The sequence below is a fragment of the Xiphophorus maculatus genome, chromosome 14 (genome assembly GCF_002775205.1).
Source record: "Xiphophorus maculatus strain JP 163 A chromosome 14, X_maculatus-5.0-male, whole genome shotgun sequence".
NCBI classification, from domain to species: domain Eukaryota; kingdom Metazoa; phylum Chordata; class Actinopteri; order Cyprinodontiformes; family Poeciliidae; genus Xiphophorus; species Xiphophorus maculatus.
This window is the reverse complement of record NC_036456.1, coordinates 20,551,853-20,573,455: the sequence shown is the minus strand read 5'-3', so window position 1 is coordinate 20,573,455 and position 21,603 is coordinate 20,551,853. Positions and strand designations below refer to the sequence as shown.

The following is a 21,603-nucleotide window of genomic DNA, read 5'->3' as shown; positions in this document are numbered from 1 at the left end:
TACATTAAAACATTTAAAACTTTTGTCTTAAATGTTTATAATGTTTGTAATAATTTTTCCTGAATTGAACCAAAACTATCTCTTAATTTGTTTCTATTCAGTTTTTCTGGATTTAATTTTTTAACCCTGAAGTGAAACTTTGTTTCTGTAATAGAATAAAATAGAATAGAATAGAATAGAATAAAATAGAATAGAATAAAATAGAATAAAATAAAATAGAATAAAATAGAATAGAATAAAATAGAATAGAATAAAATAGAAGTATTTTATTCATCCCAGCAGGGAAATTATTAATACCTTTTCTGTCCAGAGGGGGCGCCACCAGCTACAGTTAAAGTGAGAGAAGTTTTTAATATCGATTATTGATTCTGGCTCTAAAACATCTTGAAATGTTTCTGTTGAGAAATTAAAGATCATAAATGAAATAAATCCGTTTAATTAGATCTGATTGGCTGAACCACCAGATGTTTGATTTATGTTTCAGAAACTGGGTCAGGAAATAAAAATAATCACCGAGCTGAACTTTACAGGAAGAACCAGAACCAGAACCAGAACCAGAACCAACTGGAGCTCTGGGAGGTTCTGTTTGTGATTCGGATCTGTCCAGGACTCAGAACCAGTACATAGTGACAACAGAGACACCAACATCATCGTGATCTTCAGCCGGTCCGGACCGTCTCCATGGCAACGGTCAGAGGGTGCCCTGCAGGTAGGATAAGGAACAGGTCACCTAAAGGTCATTGTGGGTCACGACGTCTCTGAGGACCCAGAAGAACCAGCTGGTACCAGCTGCTCTGACCCGGCGTGATGAAACCGGACCAGAACCACAGGATGAAGGTTCTGCTCCTCCTCAGCAGCTCCAGAACCCTCTAGGTTCTGTTGTGGTTCTTGGGTTCTGTTCAGACCTGATGCAGAACCATGAAGCTGCTGATGTGAACAAGGACTACGGTACCGGTACCGGTACCGGGTCGGGTCAGGACAACTTGCTGAAGGTTCTCTTTAAATGATCTTAGAGTCAAATCTGTTCTGGTTCAGCCGACAACCTTCCTGCAGCAGAACCGGACCGGTACCGGTGGACCTCAGCGTCCCAGTGAGCAGCAAGAGAGGTGAGATTCTGCTGGTTCTGTTGGACCCGCCAGAGAATATCAGCATGAAAACTGACCGTGTCCATTTTAAATAAAAAGTATGAATAAAATCCCAGCAGATTCTCTTCCTGAGAGGAAAACCAGCGTTTTATTTCCCATCATCCTTTGCTTCTCTTCATCATCTTCATCCTCAGAGATTCAAACCGCAGAACTAAATTCATGCAGTTTCTTTTCTCCTCACGACTCCTGGAGAAATCAGCAGCTGGATGAACTGCAGCATCACCTGCTGCAGCATCATCATCACCTGCTGCATCATCATCATCACCTGCTGCATCATCATCATCACCTGCTGCAGCATCACCTGCTGCAGCATCAGGCTGGTCCTCTGATCACCAGAGAGTTTCTGCTGCTGTAGGAACCATAAACACACAGAGGCTCCACCTGAGATACAGAAACACACACACACACCTTCCCTCTCAGCTCCATCCTCCTGTTTCTCAGTTTTTCTTCCTTCTCGCCTCATTAAAGTGAAACGTGGTTCAGACTCTCAGTCTGCAGACGGAACCGAACCGAACTGGACCGAACCGAACTGGACCGGAGCTCCAGTCAGGAGGTTCTCTCTGCTGAGCCTCTGGTTCTGATCCGGAGTCTGAACCCTGACTGCAGGTTCTGGTCTGACCCACATGTGGCCCGGTTTGTGTGTTCAAATCAGAGAAGCAGGTTCTGGTTCTGGTATTGATGGGCCGGGTCGGGTCATGATGAGGCTTTACTGGCTCAGTGGAGGAGGCTGTTCTGGAGGTTCTGAAGAGACCCGGTCCGGTCCAGTTAGCCTGACCCAGTTCTTCTCCTGCCTCACCTGAAGGAGGAACCAGAACCAGCAGAAGGTTCTGTAGAACCGGTCCGCTCTGGGTCCTGAAGAGAAGCTGAGAGCTCAGACTCTGGTTACCACGGTAACCCCTCTGACCTCTGACCCCTGCATGTCGGGGAGTGTCGGTGGTGATTGAAGTGGACCCACAGAGTTCTGAGCGGTTCTGACCCAGATGGTTTCTGGTTCTGCAGGATTAGCAGGAACACGAAAAGTTAAAGTAGCTAAAAACAGGCAGATTAAATAAAATAAACCATTAATCAATAACAGCTGATCACTGTGGAAACAAACAGGAAGAGGGGCATCTGGTCAGGACGCCTCCTGAACGCCTCCTGGTGAGGAGTTCAGGTCCCACCGGGAGGAGGGGAAAACCGGGACACGCTGGAGGGACGATGTTCCTCTGCTGGCCTGGAAAAGGCTTGAGATTCACAGGGAGGATCTGGAACAAGAGGCTGGAGGGAAGACTGGACCTCCTTAGACTGATGACCCCACGACCCGACCCTGGATAAGAGGATGGATGGAAACAGGAAGTTAAAATCTGTTAAAACATAAATTTATCAGATCAGAACCAAAGTCTGAGACAGAAAACCAACGAAAAGATCAGAAACAGAAACAAAACGAAGGAAACAGAAGCATTAGCGTCATGCTAACCACAGCGGCTTTGCATCATGCTAACATGGCAGCATTAGCATCATGCTAACCACAGCGGCTTTGCATCATGCTAACATGGCAGCATTAGCATCATGCTAACCACAGCGGCTTTGCATCATGCTAACATGGCAGCATTAGCATCATGCTAGCATTCATAGGTGATTATCAGCAGAGAACAGGAAGACAAAAAGAGCACAGTAACATGGTAGCTAATGCTAATGAACCAGGTGTAGCTTACCAGGAGTCTTAGTTTCTTTTTTATTGTCGCCATCAGCAGCTTATCACCATGGCAACCCAAAACATCCCCACATTTCATAACATCCAGAGCTCCACAGTTTAAGGTGGAACGAAACGCGGCCCGTTAATTTAAGGTGGAACCGGAATGAGACCCGTCAATTTAAGGTGGAACCGGAATGAGACCCGTTAATTTAAGGTGGAACCGGAATGAGACCCGTTAATTTAAGGTGGAACCGGAATGAGACCCGTTAATTTAAGGTGGAACCGGAATGAGACCCGTCAATTTAAGGTGGAACCGGAATGAGACCCGTTAATTCAATAAAAATATATTTTGATAAAAATCTTCAAGTTCAGAATAAAATGGATCTGAAACTGAAAAACCTTCAGAACCAGGCGGTTCTGTTAGAAGAAGCCGGTCCCAGTCACAACCCACTCAGACCCGGTTGTGGTTCTGGACCGATCCACGGTACCAGGACCGGTTCTGGTTCTGGAGGAGCAGATTCTGGATCCCACAGGCTGGGGGATCTAAATCTGTAGAGGGTCAAAGGTCAACCTGGAGAATCTTTCTGGAGGGTCCAGATCTGCTCTCTGGGCCCGGTTCTACCAGCTTCTTCAGAACCACCAGAACCATCAGAACCACCAGAACCGTTTTCCATCTTTTATTTTCATATAAAACATAAATGTGGGTCGGTATCAAAACGTTGATCTGAGGTTCTAACAGACATGATCACATGAACCAGAACCAGAACCTGCAGCAGGTCCAGTTCCTCTGGGATCATAAAAACATTCAGATTCTGCTGCAAGGTTCTGTTAAAAATGGCTGGTTCTGGTCCAGACAGTTGGACCGGGCTTGGGTCAGAACATTCCCACCAGTTCTGAGGGATTACAGTCATTTAGAAGGATCTGGACCCATCAGAACCATCTGAGAGTCCAGTCAGCTGCTGGTTCTGTTCATGAGATCCAAAATGTTCCAGATCCACAGAAACTCGGACAGAGCTGGTCTGGAGGTTCTGGTTGGATTATTCATTATTATTATTCTGTTCCAGAACCGGGCTGCAGGTCCAGATGTCCTCCAGAACCTTCCTGACAGAGATCCAGGGTGAAGAGGTCTCACTCTGATGTATTTCCTGGTTCTGTCCCCCCCAGCTGTTTGGACCACCATCTGGTTCTGAAGCAGTTCTGGGTTTTACTCTCCGGGTCTGGAGTTCCCGTCCTCCTCAGAACCAATCAGAACCCTGCTCCCAGTCAGAGGGCGGGGCTTAACCTGAGGAAGGATAGATCCTCTCAGCGTCCAATCAGAGAAGCAGTTATTCTCTATCATGGCTCTGCTGGCTGCTGATTGGTCGATCCAGGTGTTCCTGAGGAGCTGATTGGCTGGCAATAGTCCTGAGAGTTAATCAATAAGGCAACAGAAGGTCTGTGATTGGCTAGAACAGGCAGGAGGGCGGAGTCTATCAGCGCCACTGGGATGTCTGGTTTGTATCGGGTCAGAACTTTGGTCTCCAGGTCCAGTCGGCGCCGCCAGAGCCGAGCTGATGGTGGCTGCGCTGTGATTGGTCAGTAGAGCAGAGTGGGCGTGGCCTTGTGAATCCTGAGCGTCTGGATGGAGGAGAGGATCTTCTTCTGGTGGCCGGCGAGGGTGACGCCCACTCTGAGCAGGTCGCTATGGAAACGGAGGAGAGGGAGAACCATGAGCCCTGAGCACCGACTGCCAGGCTGAATCAGGCTGAATCAGGCTGGACCCACCAGAACCCGCCAGAACCTTACTCTGTGTTGAGCTGCGACACCACGTCCAGGCTGGTCAGCCCGGCCTGGACGAAGTTCTGCTGGTACCGCTCCATCTTGATGGCCCGGAGCCACTCGGACACGGAACCGCAGGCTGACGGCGGCGGCAGGACGCGCTGGTCCAACAGGGGCTGGGAGGGACTGGGACACAGGGACAGGTTAGTCAGCCGGTTCTGGTCCAGTCCATGGTTCTGGTCCAGTGTATAGTTCTGATCCAGTCCATGGTTCTGATCCAGTCTATTGTTCTGGTCAAATCTATGGTTCTGGTCCAGGTCACAGTTCTGACCAAAGGACAAAAAATATGAGCTGGATCAGAACCGGGCCAGAACCTTCCTATAGACCTGCTGACTGGTCAGAGCAGTCTCTGGGTCCGGACTCGGATCGGAACCAGCCATGGAACGGGTCAACTGGGGTCTTACTGGTATCGGTTCTGGACCTGCAGCTGAAACCACCATGGCCCCTTTCTGACTTCTGACCTCTGACCCCTCCCCTCCCCTCACCTGGGCATCTCTGGGGGCGTGGCCTTCAGGGAGGCGGGGTTCCGGATCAGCCGGTCCAGCCCGGACACGATGTGGCAGAACCTGGGCCGGTTGGCGCGCTCCGTCTGCCAGCAGTCCAGCATCAGGCTGTGGAGCGAGGAGGGGCAGTCCGGCGGCGGCGGCAGGCGGTAGTCCTGCTCGATGGCGTTGATCACCTGGTCAGAACACGGGTCAGAACAGGTCAGATCGGGTCGGGTCAGTGACATGTTCTGGGTTCGTTATCTGGTGGTTCTTACATCCTGGTTGCTCATGTCCCAATATGGCCGCTCTCCGTATGACATCACTTCCCACATGACGATGCCGTAGCTCCAGACGTCGCTGGCTGAGGTGAACTTCCTGTGAGCAGAGACTCATTACTGTCTCCATAGCAACCAGGAGTACGCGGCGGCTGCAGTACCGCTGCTCACCTGTAGGCGATGGCTTCAGGAGCCGTCCACCTGATGGGGATCTTCCCTCCCTGAGCACAGGAAGACAGACACCTTTCAAAATAAGAGCATGAATAAAAAGAGGACACAGCTCTGAGGAACACCAGGAAACATCAGCACTAAAAAGTTGGCTATGCTAACGCTAAAGCACTAATCATTAACAACAAAGCTAAAAAGTTAGCTATGCTAACGCTAAACCAATAATCATTAATATTAGCGCTACAGTGTTACATACAGTGACCTGTTGGGGGCGATATAGTGTCACAACACTCTGTCGCCCCCAACAGGACTAAATGTGTCATTGATTGCGACTTTAGCTGTTTTTCTAACATAAATAATAAAACAATAAAGAGATTAAAACATTTCTGTCTCCTTGTTCATGTTTCTCTGCTTTTTAACCTCCAGGTGTGAAGTGGAGGTTTCCATAGCAACAGACTCACCAGAGAGCTGGTGTAGGTCGGGTCGGACGAGTTCTCCGTCAGGAACCGGCTGAGACCGAAGTCTGACACCTGGAGGGACGAAAGGAGCAGAGGACGGTCAGAGACAGAGAGACAGACAGGAGGACAGGAAGAGAGACAGACAGACAGACAGACAGACAGACAGACAGACGTCCAGGTGAGTCTCACCTTGCAGACCAGGTTGACGTTGACCAGGATGTTTCGAGCCGCCAGGTCTCTGTGGACGAAGCTCATGTCGGCCAGATGCTTCATCCCTGCAGCGATGCCGCGCAGCATCCCCACCAGCTGGATGGGGGTGAACTGACCGTCGTTCACCTGCAGGGGGCGACGGGGGGACAGGTGAGCCAGACGGGAAGTCAGTCAGACAGGAAGTGTGGTTCTGTGTGGTTCTGACCCGCAGGAAGCTGTCCAGCGCGCCGTTCTCCATGAACTCGGTGAGGATCATGACGGGACAGGAAGTGGTGATGACGCCCTCCAGGTGGATGATGTTGGGATGCTGGAACTGACCCATGATGGACGCCTCCGACAGGAAGTCCCGCCTCTGCTGCTCCGTGTAGCCGCCCTTCAGCGTCTTGATGGCCACGAAGTTCTCCTTCCTGCCAGGGAGACGCAGCCGGCCGCGGCACACCTCACCGAACTCACCTGGACCGGACCGGGTCAGAGAGAGAACCAGAACCGGGTCAGAGAGAGAACTTAGCCTGGGCCCAGAGCTGGTTCTGATGGGACCCAAACAGTCCCAGCTGGACCCGGTTCTGAACCTCAGAACCAGCTGATGAGAAGCAGAACCCAGAGTTTCCTCTGCGCCGCTGCTCCAATCCAGGGCAGCAGGTCCAGGTCAAAGGTTTTACCAGGTAGCAACAACAAACTAAATGCAATCAGAAACAAACATTAATCATCATGAAGGATGTGGCTGTTCTGATTTATTATTAGTTTTAGCCAGCCAGCCATCCATCTATCTATCTATCTAACTCGAGTGCCAGAACGCTCAGGAATAAAAGCTCTAATAGCCAGAAACCAGACTGGACCCGTTAACCAGACTGGACCCAGTCTGAGGGAGCCATTCCACCCTCAGTCCTCTCTGACCTCTGACCTTCAGAGCCGTTCTCAGCAGACCCCTGCAGCGACGGGAGGCAGGAAGAGTTTCTGTAGTTACATTTAGCTTTTTGGTTGTGAACAATCAGTCTTGAAAAAGCCCCAGATCTCTGCCAGCTGAATAATCTGTCACTGGATTATTTTATTAATCTGGAAACATTTAAAATCCCTGAAGGCAGACGGCACTGGGACCAGTTTAAAGGTTTACTGGAGTCAGTCAGACATCAAAGATCAAAACGTTTCTCTGAATTTGCCTAATTTTCTATTAATTCAATGAAAAAACCAACTGAGTTTTCCTGTTTCCTACAGGAAGTGCTCCGGTTCCTCTGCGGTCCAGAGAACCTCCCAGCGGTTCTGCCGGGTCCAGTGGTTCCTTACCGGCGCCGATCACTTCCTCGATCTGTACGAAGGAGGCGTCGATCTCCTTGGCGAACTCTCGGACCGCCTCGTTGGGATCCTCGTAGGTAAACGGGTCGATGTACACCTTCATCGCTATGGCAACGACATCACACGTTCATAAGCTGTGATGTAAGCAAATCAAGGCCTCTGATTGGCTGAGAGACTCACCCTGTCCCATCTGGTACTGACCCGTCTTATCGGTCCGGGACGGGCGGCGCTGCCGGCGCTTTCTGAGGGACAGGAAGACAGACAGGAAGTTGTTCTGCAGGAGTCCTAATATAGTCGACCTGTTACACCCTGAGCTGAGTGTGTCTGAGGTCAGAGGTCACGGCCTCCATTGTTCTCGGCGATGGCAGCATCAGGATCCTCTTTCTCTTACCTGTAGCAGATGAATCCGGCCGTCGCCGCGGCAACCAGCAGCAGCGTCGCCACGGTGACGAGGACAGCGGTGAGCACCAGCTGGGAGTGGGTCGGACCTGTCGGAACCGAGCGGAGCCGTTAGAACCCGGTGGCTGAGCGGCACGGCGAGCGGCGGGCGGTCGGGTCGGGTCGGTACCGTCGGGCAGAGTGCTGAAGCTGCCGGCGCCGCTGAACGACCCGTAACCCGCCTGGGTCTGGGCCCGGACCTGGACCTGGTACTGGGTGGCCCGCCGCAGGCCCGACAGAACCAGGGAGCAGGTCGGGCTGGACCGGTACTCCCAGGGGGCTTGGCGGTCGGCGAGCGGCCGGAACCGCAGCTGGTACTCCAGGACCGGCTGCTGGTTCTGCAGAACCGGAGCGGTCCAGGTCAGGGACAGGCTGGACTCGGACGCTGCCGCCCTCCTCAGGCCGGACACCGGGGGCGGAGCTACAGAGAGAGGCAGCCAATCAATGAGCGGCTCAGGAAGCCCCACTGCACTCTGGGTAACGGAGTGTTTTACCGTCTCTGCTGCTGGTGACGTTGATGCTGACGGAGGCCGGCTCTGATTGGCTGACAGAAGACACGCCGTTCACCGATTGGATGGTGAACATGTACCTGGTCTGTGGGCGGAGCCCCCAGACGGTGACCCGGGGTCGGGTCAGGCCCGTCTGGGAGGGGCGGAACAGGACGCTGTCATCACAGGGCGAGCAGGAGCCGACCAATCGCTGAGCAGGAGACGGCAGGGGGCGGAGCCATTAGGAACACCGTCCAGGTACAGATTCAGACTGGGATCAAACCAGTATCTATTAGGTATCGACCAGCAGACCCAGTGGTCCTACCTCACTGCTCCCAGCGTTCCCAGTGTCCCTGCAGGAGGAGCAGGCCAACCGGTAGCTCAGGTCTCCCCGTCCTCCTCGGTCCAGCGGCTCCATCCACTCCAGGATGAGCGAGGAGTCGTTCAGCTGACTGACCGGGTGGCGGGGGGCCGACGGCGGGCCTGCAGGGGTCAGAGGTCAGGGCCTGTTTAACATCACAGTTTTACCCTGAGCGCTGACTGCCAGGTGGTTGGAGTGAGGAGCTGCTGAACCACCAGAGAGAGAAGCAGCTCCACAATGTGGGACGTTTTACTGGTTCCCATGAGGGGAAGCACTGGTTAAGGGTTAAAGGTCAGCTAGGCTGAAGGAAACGAATGGAGATGGAAAGTCCCCACAAGTCAGGAAAACACAACTGTGTGTAAGTGTGTCTCTGTCTGTGTGTGTGTGTGTGTCTCTGTCTCTGTGTGTGTCTCTGTCTGTGTGTGTGTGTGTCTGTGTGTGTGTGTGTCTCTGTGTGTGTGTGTGTGTCTCTGTGTGTGTGTCGGTGTGTGTGTGTGTGTGTCTGTGTGTGTGTGTGTCTCTGTGTGTGTGTGTGTGTCTCTGTGTGTGTGTCGGTGTGTGTGTGTGGGGGTGTGTGTGTGTCTCTGTCTCTGTGTGTGTCTCTGTCTCTGTGTGTGTGTGTCTGTGTGTGTGTGTGTCTCTGTGTGTGTGTGTGTGTCTCTGTGTGTGTGTCGGTGTGTGTGTGTGGGGGTGTGTGTGTGTCTCTGTCTCTGTGTGTGTGTGTGTCTGTGTGTGTCGGTGTGTGTGTGTGTCTGTGTGTCTCTGTCTCTGTGTGTCTCTGTGTGTGTCAGCAGCTCGTTCTGCTCATTCTCTCTGTTTCTCCCTGACCAGGTGCATGCTGGGTAATGTGGCCTCAGCTGGAGGTCTTACGTGTGCAGGCCGCTTGCGGCGGGTCGGAGTCGGCCCGATCGTAACCATGGAGACAGGGGCAGTAGGCGGAGCCTGGGATCCTGGTGTTGCTGTTGTCTGGACAGGAAGTGCAGCCTCCACTTCCTGGTTCCATCTTGAAGTTTCCTGAAGGACAGGCTGCAGAGAGAGGATTACTTCACTGTAATGGATTACTTTATCCTGCTGGGATTACATTAGCCTCTGAGGGGGCGGGGCTTAATGTGGCGAGACAACATGAGACAGGAAGTGGACTTGGACTGGACAGGATGTGGAAAGTGCTGCCATGATGTCATCAGCAGCCTCTGTGTTTGACCTTTGACCTCTTTGGCTTCCCACAGGCTGACGCCCACTGCAGCAGCACTTCCTGCTGGCAGCCAGCTGACCTCTGACCTCTGATGGAATAACAGGAAGCCTCGACAGTCTGACACCGCGGTCCGGTCCGGTCCAGACTGCCAAACTGTAACCGGGTCTGACCGGGTCACAGACTTCTGGTTCTACTGGGCCCGAACAGAGCCGGTCAGAACCGGGTCTGAGGTTCTATCAGAACCAGAACTCCTGCTGGGTCTGTGGGCCGAACCAAACAGACGTCTGGTTCTACTGGGACCGACCCGATCAGAACCGGACCGATCTGAACAGAACAGGACTGATTCAATCAGACCCCATCAGAACCGGACCAACCCAGTCTGGTTTCCCGCCCCCTGTGCTCTTATTGTGAAGGGCTCACCTCGGCAGCGCAGGTTGCCATCTCCGGCTTCGTACCCGGGGCGGCAGGCGCAGCTGGAGGTGGGCGGCCCCACCCACTGGCCGTCCTCGCCGCAGAGCATGCTGGGAGGCTGGGCCATCTCGCCGGGCGGCGTCACGGCGTTCTCCACGCAGACGCCGCGTGCCTGCAGACCGACAGTCACGCTTTTACTCTGAAAACCCGCAGGGCGGGGCCAGGCGGCGTCGCCGTGGTTACCTGCTCCACCAGAGAGTGGGGGACGGTCTCGGGGAAGGCGGCGAAGGCGCGGCGCAGCGGCGGGCACTTCCTGAAGAAGACGCGGACGGCGAGCAGCGCCATGCAGGCGCCCTGGCTCTGGAAGGCCAGGTAAAGCCCCGCCCCCTTCAGGCCCTCCAGGCGCAGCAGCTTGAGGTTGGAGCGCCGCTCGGCGCCGCCGCGCCGCAGCAGGTGGTCTGCCGCCACGGCGGCCGCTTTGGTGTAGGGGTTCTCCATCCAGGCGGGGTGTGTGGGCGTGGCCTCGTCGGCGTCCGCCTGGTAGTAGTAAAGGTTAAAGGTCTCCTTGCAGTGCCGCTGGTTCATTGCCGCGCACTCCATCATGGTGAACCTGCAGGGGGCGGGACGCCGTCACTACACCACTTCCTGTCTACGCGGCCCGGACGGCGGCTCCACCCACCGGATCTCCACGTAGAGCGTGGTGGCGGCGCGGCGCGGGATCCAACGCGTCCGCAGCCAATAGGAGGTCGGGCTGGACGGCGTGCAGATCTGGAAGGTTCGGACGCTGTTGGAGTCCTCGTCCAATCCGCTCAGCTCCTCCCACTGGGGGGCAGAGAGGGTCCAATCAGAGAGCAAGAGGAGGGGTCAACATGCAGCCAATCCCAGCAGCTAGTGTGGATGTGGGCGGGGCTTACCTGCTGGTCGTCTGCAGGGTGATTGGTCCAGCGCAGGTCCGACGTCTCCAGCTTGGTGTTCATCAGAACCTCTGAGGGCGAAACAGAGACGGATAAAAGGTTCTGGTTCTGGTCAGGTCCAACTGGTCTGAACCATTAGAACCTCTAACTGGGCCTTCTGAGGCTCTGGACCAGAAACGTCCTCAGTGTCCTGCGGGTCCAACCGAACCAGAACCATCATGGGCTAGAATGACTCTAAATAAATAAATGTGACCCCATGAACTGGACCTGGACCCAGTAACTCTGAGGACAACCGGACCGGGTGTCTCCATGGCAACGGGAACAAACATGGCAGCAGGAGGAACATGCAGAAACCGCTCAGAGCGCCCCCTACCTGCTGCCCTGGGTGACCGCCCAGCGCCCAGTCAGAACCGGGATCAGGAGGTCCAGAAAACAGAATCAGAACCACGTACTGACACAAGGTTCTGATCAGCCCAGCCTGATCCAATTACTGCCTCAAACTGGCTGGGTGTGTGTGTGGGTGTGTGTGTGTGTGTGTGCGTTCATCTGAACTGCTATGTCTGTGAGGACCCTGCAGTTTTGACCTGAACCCTTTCAGTACCGTCAGTACTTCATGGTTCATCCTGGAGCAGTCCAAACCGGACCTCACACACACACACACCCACACCCACACACACACACTCTCACACATGCCCAGAGCGGCTCATGCTGAGTGTAAACAGCCAATCAGAGATAAGAGAACAGGACGAGGAAACCGCCATGACAACGAAGACGGGATGTTTATGCAAACGGGCCGGCTGCAGTGTGTGTAACGGGCTGTGTGTGTGTGTGTTATGGTGTGTGTGTGTGTTAGTGTGTGTGTATGGGTGTGTTAGTGTGTGTGTGTTATGGTGTGTGTGCGTGTTAGTGTGTGTGTGGTCTCATGCTCAGACTTGCTCTCTGGCAGTTTACTCTCATTCCTGCAGCCTGAGAACCAGAACCAGAATCAGAACTGGAAAAGGCTTCAGAACCTGCACTCACTGGCCACTTTATTAGGTACACCTTGCTAATACCATTTGGACCTAATGCTGGGGATATGAGGAAAGTCTAATATCCTGATATATTTTTATATCACAATACATGATATATATGACGATATTCTTAAATGAGCTCCAATGTTATTTTAAACTATGACGTCATCCAGGCCTGTTCCCATTTCCCTGCTAGACTTACATGTAAACTCATATAAAAAGGGATGCAGTGTTTTTGCTATGAACTGTCTAAGACTAGGTAACAAGGTGAGAAATAAGTTTTAACTAAGAGAAAAAATAGTGAGAGAGAAGGAAGTAGGTCAGTTATGCTTGACTTTGACATAGTTAACAAATCGATGAGCTGTGGAATAAAGTGTGTTTTGGTTCAGCTTAAAAATAAAAAGGCGACCTACACACACACATTACAGATCATTAGTAGAGCAGCTGTTTAAATTAGCTAATCAACCACCGCTGTGTTAGCTTGGCTAATAGCAGCGGTGGCTAATAGAAGCGGTGGCTAATAGCAGCGGTGGCTAATAGCAGCGGTGGCTAATAGCAGCGGCAGCTAATAGCAGGGTGGCTAATAGAAGTGGTGGCTAATAGCAGCGGTGGCTAATAGCAGCGGTGGCTAATAGCAGTGGTGGCTAATCTACCACAGTGATCACTTATTAATAAAAGCAAAATACACATCAAGTCTAAAATGATCAAACTGTAACAAACTGAATGTTTTGCTCTGTTTGAAATGTTTGAGTGATTTTGGTCCTGAATCCTGATACATAAAGTTGGGTTGTTGTCAGTTGCTATGGCAACGAGTCAGTGTGTATCCTAAAGCCGACAGAGAGAGAGAGAAAAAAAAAAGAATGAGAAGTTTTGAGTTATTTTTCCCATTCATAGCACTAAATGAATCAAAGCTACGTCTCCAGGTTTCAGTTCTACCGGCTCTGAACGGCAGGGAAAGAATAATCTGACTGTGAATAAATCTGTGGTTCAACCTTTTGTGGCAACAGTTTGATAACATGTTTCTCAAATTACCTCATTTTGTTGGACATCCTCCATATAAAATCTAAACCACTGCCAGATTATTGATCAGCTGTTTCTCTCCAGAACTAAACTAGTTCATCTGATTTCTCTTCAGTTTCCGTCTCATTCACAGATCAAACTCTCGCTGTCACCATGTTGTTATTTTCTCTGAGCAGCTGATTGGTAGAAAATGTTTAGGTTGGGGGGGGGACTAGTGATGCATTCATAGGGTGTCGGATAAACCAGACTCGCAGTCATTTTGACGGCGAAAGTTTATTATATGAATGACAATTTATATATAGCGATCGCAATACATCGAGTATACTCGATACATCGCCCAGTTGGACCTCTTTTGTCTTCAGAACTGCCTTAATCTTGGTGGCAAAGATTCAACAAGGTGCTGGAAACATTCCTCAGAAAGTCTGGTCCATATTGACATGATAGAACCACATCCCAAAAAATTCTATTGGACTGAGATCTGGTGGCTGTGGAGGCCAGTCGAGTTCAGTGATTGTTCATTGTTCAGGAAACCAGTCTGAGATGAAACCAGTCTGAGATTAAACCAGTCTGAGATTAAACCAGTCTGAGATGAAACCAGTCTGAGATGAAACCAGTCTGAGATGAAACCAGTTTGAGATGAAACCAGTTTGAGATGAAACCAGTCTGAGATGAAACCAGTCTGAGATGAAACCAGTTTGAGATGAAACCAGTCTGAGATGAAACCAGTTTGAGATGAAACCAGTCTGAGATGAAACCAGTTTGAGATGAAACCAGTTTGAGATGAAACCAGTCTGAGATGAAACCAGTTTGAGATGAAACCAGTTTGAGATGAAACCAGTCTGAGATGAAACCAGTTTGAGATGAAACCAGTCTGAGATGAAACCAGTCTGAGATGAAACCAGTCTGAGATGAAACCAGTTTGAGATGAAACCAGTCTGAGATGAAACCAGTTTGAGATGAAACCAGTCTGAGATGAAACCAGTTTGAGATGAAACCAGTCTGAGATGAAACCAGTCTGAGATGAAACCAGTTTGAGATGAAACCAGTCTGAGATGAAACCAGTCTGAGATGAAACCAGTTTGAGATGAAACCAGTCTGAGATGAAACCAGTCTGAGATGAAACCAGTTTGAGATGAAACCAGTCTGAGATGAAACCAGTCTGAGATGAAACCAGTTTGAGATGAAACCAGTTTGAGATGAAACCAGTCTGAGATGATTCTGGCTTTATGACATCCTGCTGGAAGTGTCCATCAGATGGTCCGCTGTGGTCATAAAGAGATGGACATGGTCAGCAACAATACGTGGCATTGTTAGTTGGTACCAATGGGCCCAAAGTGCCAGGAAAATATCCCCGACACCATCAGACCACCAGCCTGAACCGTTGGTACCAGGCAGGATGGATCCATCTTCATGCTGTTGATGGACCCGACCTCCAGACTGTGGCAGCAGAAATCCAGACCCATCAGACCAAACAACGTTTTCCAATCTTCTCTTGATCCTGTGTGAAATGTCGCCTCGGTTTTCTGTTCTTCCTGACTGGAGGCAGCAGCTGTGGTCGTCTGCTGCTGTAGCCCAGCCACCTCCAGGCTCGATGTGTTGTTCGTTCAGAGACGCTCTTTGGTTATTTGAGTTACTGTTCTATCAGCTCCAACCAGTCTGGCCATTCTCCTCTGACCTCTGGCATCAACAAGACAATCCCGCCCACAGACCTGCAGCTCACTGGATATTTTCTCTCTTTCGGACCTTTCTCTGTAAACCCTACAGATGGTTGTGGGTGAAAATCCCAGTAGATCAGCAGTTTCTGAAATACTCAGACCAACAATCAGGCCAGAGTCTCTTAAATCTCCTTTCTTCCTCGTTCTGATGCTCAGTTCGAACTGCAGCAGATCGTCTCGGCCATGGCTACATGCTGCCCTGTGATTGGCTGATTCCACATTCATGAGCAGGCGTACCTAAGAAAACGGCCAGTTAGAATAGATCTAAAATCCAAATAAGAACCAGAACCCTGCAATCCGGGTTCGACCCAGAACCTAGTTCTGTCAGACTGAGCTGATTGGCCAGAGTCAACGTAAGCCCCGCCCCTTCCTGACATCATCTGCAGCGGTCCAACTCCTTCTGCCAGGTTCTGATTCGGTACTGGTCCAGTTCTCCAGATGAACAATCTGGTTCTGGACCTACTGAACATCTGGAGAACACTGGACCTGGACTGCTGTTGGTTCTGGAACCAGCACAGAGCTCCAGAACCATCTGGGTCTTGGTTCTGTTCTGGACCCGGACACAAACAGAGCAGCTGAAGATTCACCAGCAGGTTCTGCAGAGGTTCTGGGAACCCAATCAGAACCCAAAGGTCAGCAGTCAGGCGGTCGGGTCGGTGCTGTAGAACCTGTTGATCCTAACTGTTCTCCTTCCAGAGTCAATAACAATGTTCCTTTAGTGAACAAATAATTATCTGTACCAGAGGACGGATCTGCAGCTAAAAAATGTTCTAACATCATCATCAGCTGATCATCAATACAGGCGGACCTAATTATTGATTATTGATTAATAACTGGACAGCAGGACGTGATTAACAAAAGATTTATTCCAGAATGTGAACCAGGTGAAGCCAGGTGAGTTCAGGTTCACACACACTGAGAGGGTTTTAATCTGAAACGTTTATATTTAGTTCTGATCTCACAGCTAAAGTCTGGATATGAAAGTTTATGATTAATGGAGAACTGAATTATTTCAATAATCGATTAATGTTTGTTCAGTCTTAAAATCACTAAGCTCAATGTGAGGTTCAAGAAACACAGAGAACATAAACTTTATCCAACTGGTTCTGATCCGCTAAATTGGTTCTGGATCCTCTGGACCAGATCAGAACCAGCAGACTCTATCGACACTCCTACCTCTATAGATCTGCAGCTTCTAGATCTGCTGGATCTCTGCAGTGGCTCTGGAATGGCTCCACTTCTCACACACACACATGTTTGCGTGGCTATAAGTGTCTTTGTGGAGACTTTCCATTGACTTCCATTCATTTCTACAGCCTGACCCTCATCCTAACCCTAACCAACCAAAACTCAATTCACACCTCAGTCCTAAATCTGACCTCTGAACCCAAAAACAGCGTTTCTCCTTGTGGAACCAGGCTTTGGTCCCACAAGGAGCAGTGGGTCCCCACAGCGTAGTGTCAGGAAAACGGTCCCCACAAGGTACTACAGACAAACGCACACACACAGTTTATGAGCCCGCAGGTTAAACTGTGACTCACTTGTTTATTTAAATGAACCACAGGAACATTTTGACACACACCTGAGGCAGGTAGACTGATGCTTATCACACACACACACACACACACACAGACGGAGCCAGGTTATTAATGAGGCGGTCCTCAGTGTCTGCTCGGTCAGCTCATCCATCACTGGACCTGCATCACCTGAGGACACCTGAGGAGCAGCAGCCAATCAGAGAGCAGCTAGTCAGAACCTCATCCTGCTTCACCAAATTCTGAAACCAGAACCACTGATACCAGAACCAGAGAGACCAGAGAGATACCGACCAGAACCGGGAAGTGGGTCACATTCCTGCAGACAGGCCCAGCTTCTCCAGAGACCTGGCTCTGGATCAGAACCAGTCTGGGTTTGGTACACCGAGCAGAACCAGGCTGACCCATAGAGACGAGTTCTGGAGCCAGAGAGTGGTGGCTTCGTGAAGGCTGATCAGGGTGTGTGTGTGTGTGTGTGTGTGTGTGTGTGAGGTCTGCTCCTGCTTTAATAAGCAGGTAAACACAGATTCAGTCCAGCAGCAGCATTAATAACTGCTATGCAGCAGCAGGCTGAGCTGCAGCCGCCTTGTTATTAATGATAATAGCGATAATAACTTGTTATTAATGATAATAAAGCGTTTATAAAACTTGGAGCCACTTTAGCAGCTGGAGCTGCTTGTGTTGATTAAAACTGATTATAGAGAATATCCTCAATATTCAACATAATCGTCTAAATAAAGATCAGCAGAATAACTGGAAAACTGACTCCATCTGCAGAAACCTCAGAGTTTAGATTATTGTTTATCATTTATTATTTAAACATGGTGGAGCCACAAACAGCCCGGTCCAACTGCTGGTTCTGATTTAACAGGTAAAAACAGGAAAATACCAGCTATAGAACACAGTTTATTATTATTATTATTGCTAATTCAGGTTTAAACTTTAAATTATTCAGATGTCTGTTCATTTTACTATAAAATACTAGTAAAACTAAATAAATAATAGAAGTTTTGGGAGAATAAAAATTGTTTATTTTTATTATTATTCGTTATTTTATATTTGGCAATTTTAGAAGGAAAGTCCTAATTTAAAAACTTTGAAAAACTCACTAAGAATTTAATGAGAGTCCTTAGTATTATTATTATTAATAATAATAATAATAATAATAATAATAATAATAATAATAATAATAATAATAATAGCAGTGAAGTGAAATAATAATAATAATGTGTTAATAATGTTTTCCGATGTTTAGTTTAATCCTTTTTTAACCTCCAGATTAATAATAAAGTTCTATTTGACCCGCTACGTTACTGATCGGTGATACCTGATCGTGGACCGAACCGGACTCACCCTCCTCGGCCCAGCAGAACCAGCAGCAGCCCAGCAGAACCAGCAGCCCCGGCAGCCCGCGGGGGGAGGCGCGGCCCCGGCCTGCCTCCGCCCGCTGGCCGCTCTCCATGGCTCCCCGCTGGAAGTCGCCTCCTCTCCGGAGCGGCTCGGTCCGTCCTACGGGTCCCCGGTCCGGGAGGTCAGCTGGGCTCCTGGAGGACCGGTCGTGCCCGCCTCATTGGCGCTCAGACGGCGGTCCGGGAGCGGCGGGAATCCTCCGCACAGGACGAGTTAAATGTTGGAGAGAAACTTTTCAAGATGGAGGCTGAGGGTCCGGGTCTACAGCCAAGCCGAGGCCCCGCTCCTTCATCCGGCTCCCTCCATCCCCCGCTCCCCGCTTGGTCTCGCTCTCCTCCGGGAACCGCAGCGGGCTGCGGCGGACTCTGAGACCGGCACCGGAGCCCAGAGGTTCGGCCGGAGCAGCGGAGAGGAGTCGGTGGGTCGGCTGGAGGATAAAGAGAAACTTTTCCAGATGTAAATCCAGTCCGAAAGGCTCTAACGTTCCCCAGTATTCCCAGTTGCCCCAGTGGTTTCCAGTTTCCAGTTTCCAGAAAAACTTCAGACAAAGCTGAAACTTTTCAGACCCCACCCTCACATGAAGCCCCGCCCACAACATGCCCGATGACGGTCTGTGATTGGCTGAGCAGCCTGTTGGTCTGTAAAGGGGCGGGGCTTACCGGTGACCGATACGTCATGAAGGAATGTAGAGGTGCCGGTCTGCGCATGACCGTTAGGAAAATAAAATCAAATATTTAATTATATAAAAAAAAGAAAACAAAACTAATTAACAATGAATGAATATTAGATTAATTTTTAAAAAGGAAAAACTCAGGAAGAAATCTGCTTCAATCCATCATTAGCACATTCTCTAATAATATTATTTTATAGACAGTTAAACAACCCAAACTGAGCTGTGTGTATTAATAACATATTAATCTGTACTTCAGGTGAGTGACGTCACACCTGCAGGGCTTCCGTGCACTAAAGAGGAAGAGCTGCGATTATCTTAATCTGTTCATTAATAACATGTTTCAGTGTAAAACATGGCGGAAACGTCAGGCTTTCAGCCTAATGACGTCAGTCAGGTCAGATCATTCTGAATTATTTCTCTTTAATATGATTTAACTCTTAGTTTTTATTTTATTTCAGTGAAAATAATAATTTTTTATGAGCCAATAGATCCTGAAGTTCAGGATGTTCTCAGGAGTCCAATCATCAGTACAGGTTCTACTGGTTCCGTTTCCCTCAGGATCTCCTCCCAGCAGGTAAAAGATCTTCATCTTCAGTATCATGAACACCTGGAACAAAAGAGCTTCCTCCTCCTCCTGTGGGGACAATGGAGTGGGATCAGATGTCCTCTCTTTGTTGGCAGAGGTGTGAAAGAGGCGAGAGAAGGCAGTTGAGACAGGTGGCAGGTGGGAGCTCCGCCCCCTCCTCTGACCGTCCAATGGTGGGGAACCTCAGCTGGTTCAAAAACACCAAAACCAACCAAAACACATGAAGAAGCGGCTGGAAGAGTTTAACGCCTGAGAATGAACCGCTAGACTGAAGGAGGAACAAGACCTCAGGTCCATTAATGAGAAGCTGGCTCCCCCTGCTGGAGTCTAAAGGAACTGCATCTTGTTAGACTGGCTCCCCCTGCTGGAGTCTTAGGGAACTGCATCATGTTAGACTGGCTCCCCCTGCTGGAGTCTAAAGGAATTGCATCAACATGATAACATTGATCAGGACAGACTGAACAGACTGAAACCTTTATTAACACATGTAACACGAACAGAGGAAGTGAGCGCGCTCAGTGAGTGGAGAACCGGGGCAGCTGGTCTCCCAGAATGACCCGCCGCTCCACGCCGTCCTCAGAGATGGAGGCCAGCCTGATGACGCCGCCGCTGGAGCCGTCCCTCTCCATGGCCAGAGACAGAGCTGCAACACACACAATGTCAGATCCTGAGGACTCCAGCTCCCAGCATGCCCTGCGACAACCTTACCTGAGGCAGTCAGCTCCAGACACTGGTCCTTGTTCAGGCCCGGTTTGTAGTTGGAGTCCATGAAGCCGTAGACATAGGTGCTGCCGCTGCCGCCCACCGCCACGGGCTGACGGACCAGCATTCCTCCAATGGGAACACAGTACACCTGGAGGACAGAACCGGGTCAGAACCAGGTTAGACTGGGTCAAAACCGGATAAGAGCCGGGCTATGAGACCCCGGGTGTCCCTGTGATCCCACCTGTCCTCCCTTCCTGCGGTCCCAGCCGGCCACCAGGATCCCAGCCATCAGCTCCTCTCGGTACCGGTAGCAGCTGGCTCTGAATAGGTTGGCCGCTGTCTCCACCAGGGGGGGCTCGTCCAGCTCCACACTGTGGGGGGACAGAGAGGACAGGAGGACAGTTAGACCTTCACCTGTCAGAACCACACGGCGCTCACAAACCCGGTCTGGTACCTGTGGAAGCCCAGCTGGTAGGAAACAACCTCAGCGATGGCCTGAGTGTCTGCAGCCGATCCAGACCTGAAACACACAGAGAGACTAACTAGAATCCAGAACCAGAACCCCGGCTATCCTCCTGCAGCGGCACCAGGACCGACCTGCAGCAGTAGATCCTGTCGTGGATTCGGGTCAGTTTGTCTGTCACTCTGTTGGCGATGTAAGCTCTGAGAGAGGGAGAGACACACAGGTGAGTCTATCTGGGGACAGGTAACCATGGTAACCTCTAAGGTGTCCTCACCCTGTGGTGGTCCGGGAGTCGGCTCCGATCACCACTCCTCCATCGTACTCCACCGCCATGATGGTGGTCTGAAACACACACAATAAGCTCAGAACGGTTCTGTTCAGCAGACCTCAGCTGGTTCTGGTCACCTTCACTGAGTCAGTTAATTATCGGACACCCCATCAAACCACAGGGACGCATAAAGGAGATGTCCGATAATAGAAGTATCAACTGACGACCGCTTTTTTTTGCCACTGAGGTGCGTTTTACAACAGCTAAGTTCTGCGCCAATTATCGGACAGAGTGCATGTTTTTATGTCACTGTTAAACTCACTTTCATTTTACCATCTCATTATCGGACACATTAGCTTTAAAATACGTTTTGTCCGGCAATAGAAACAGGAGCATTAGCATCCCTCCGACATAATAAAAGAACCACTGAGCGGGTCAGACCGACGGAAGTTCTGCTCCCGGACCGGTTCGAAACTTTATTTAATGTTTTTGGCCCTAAAGACTTTTATTAACAATTATCAGTTCTGAACTTTATTTAACTTTCTAATCTTTAATCAACCAGCGTGAGCTAACGTTAGCTACAGCTAGCTGCAGCATATCTGCTGTCTCATTCCGACACATTTCTGATTTAAAATTACTCCATCAAGAACCGAACCGACCCGAATGCAGTCCACTCTGGTCCCGCCAGCCCCGCACCTACCCCTGTGCTGACTTCCTCCCTGCTCCAGTCCGGAACCAGGTCATTTTTCGAGGAAATCTGATGACCGAAGATCGGCATCATAGACGCTGCGGCCGCCATTTTTTTACTCTTACTTAGCTCAACACTGAGTAAAGGAGGAGGTGTCCGTTAATACCGCCGGGATTTAATTCATTTTACGCAGGCACTGAAG

The 21,603-nt window shown here is 50.4% G+C and overlaps 2 protein-coding genes across 5 annotated transcripts; both read right to left on the bottom strand.

The window, feature by feature from the left end:
- Positions 1 to 3,482: 3,482 nt before the first annotated feature.
- LOC102230691 (ephrin type-B receptor 4-like) lies at positions 3,483 to 18,094 on the bottom strand. Of its 4 annotated transcripts, none has more exons than XM_023346059.1 (20): positions 17,962 to 18,094; positions 11,329 to 11,399; positions 11,094 to 11,236; positions 10,658 to 11,024; positions 10,424 to 10,586; positions 9,682 to 9,837; positions 8,776 to 8,933; positions 8,457 to 8,661; positions 8,093 to 8,383; positions 7,916 to 8,012; positions 7,705 to 7,766; positions 7,516 to 7,629; positions 6,440 to 6,687; positions 6,214 to 6,360; positions 6,028 to 6,096; positions 5,570 to 5,619; positions 5,399 to 5,498; positions 5,124 to 5,317; positions 4,606 to 4,764; positions 3,483 to 4,501 (listed from the first exon to the last, which is right to left on the bottom strand). In XM_023346059.1, exons 1-20 carry the CDS (start codon positions 18,068 to 18,070, stop codon positions 4,396 to 4,398), a joined length of 3,009 nt encoding a protein of 1,002 aa, XP_023201827.1. In that variant the 5' UTR covers positions 18,071 to 18,094; the 3' UTR covers positions 3,483 to 4,395. The 4 variants fall into 4 exon arrangements, with proteins under 4 accessions (XP_023201827.1, XP_023201828.1, XP_023201830.1 ...); XM_023346060.1 differs by having other exon boundaries at positions 7,726 to 7,766; XM_023346062.1 differs by lacking the exon at positions 17,962 to 18,094 and adding an exon at positions 17,936 to 17,959.
- Positions 18,095 to 19,735: 1,641 nt separating this feature from the next.
- On the bottom strand, positions 19,736 to 21,547 carry psmb6 (proteasome subunit beta 6). Its single transcript, XM_005814872.3, has 7 exons — positions 21,414 to 21,547; positions 20,720 to 20,787; positions 20,580 to 20,645; positions 20,437 to 20,502; positions 20,224 to 20,353; positions 19,986 to 20,130; positions 19,736 to 19,920 (listed from the first exon to the last, which is right to left on the bottom strand). The coding sequence occupies exons 1-7, from the start codon at positions 21,510 to 21,512 to the stop codon at positions 19,793 to 19,795; spliced, it is 702 nt and encodes a 233-aa protein (XP_005814929.1). The 5' UTR covers positions 21,513 to 21,547; the 3' UTR covers positions 19,736 to 19,792.
- Between the last annotated feature and the right edge of the window lie 56 nt (positions 21,548 to 21,603).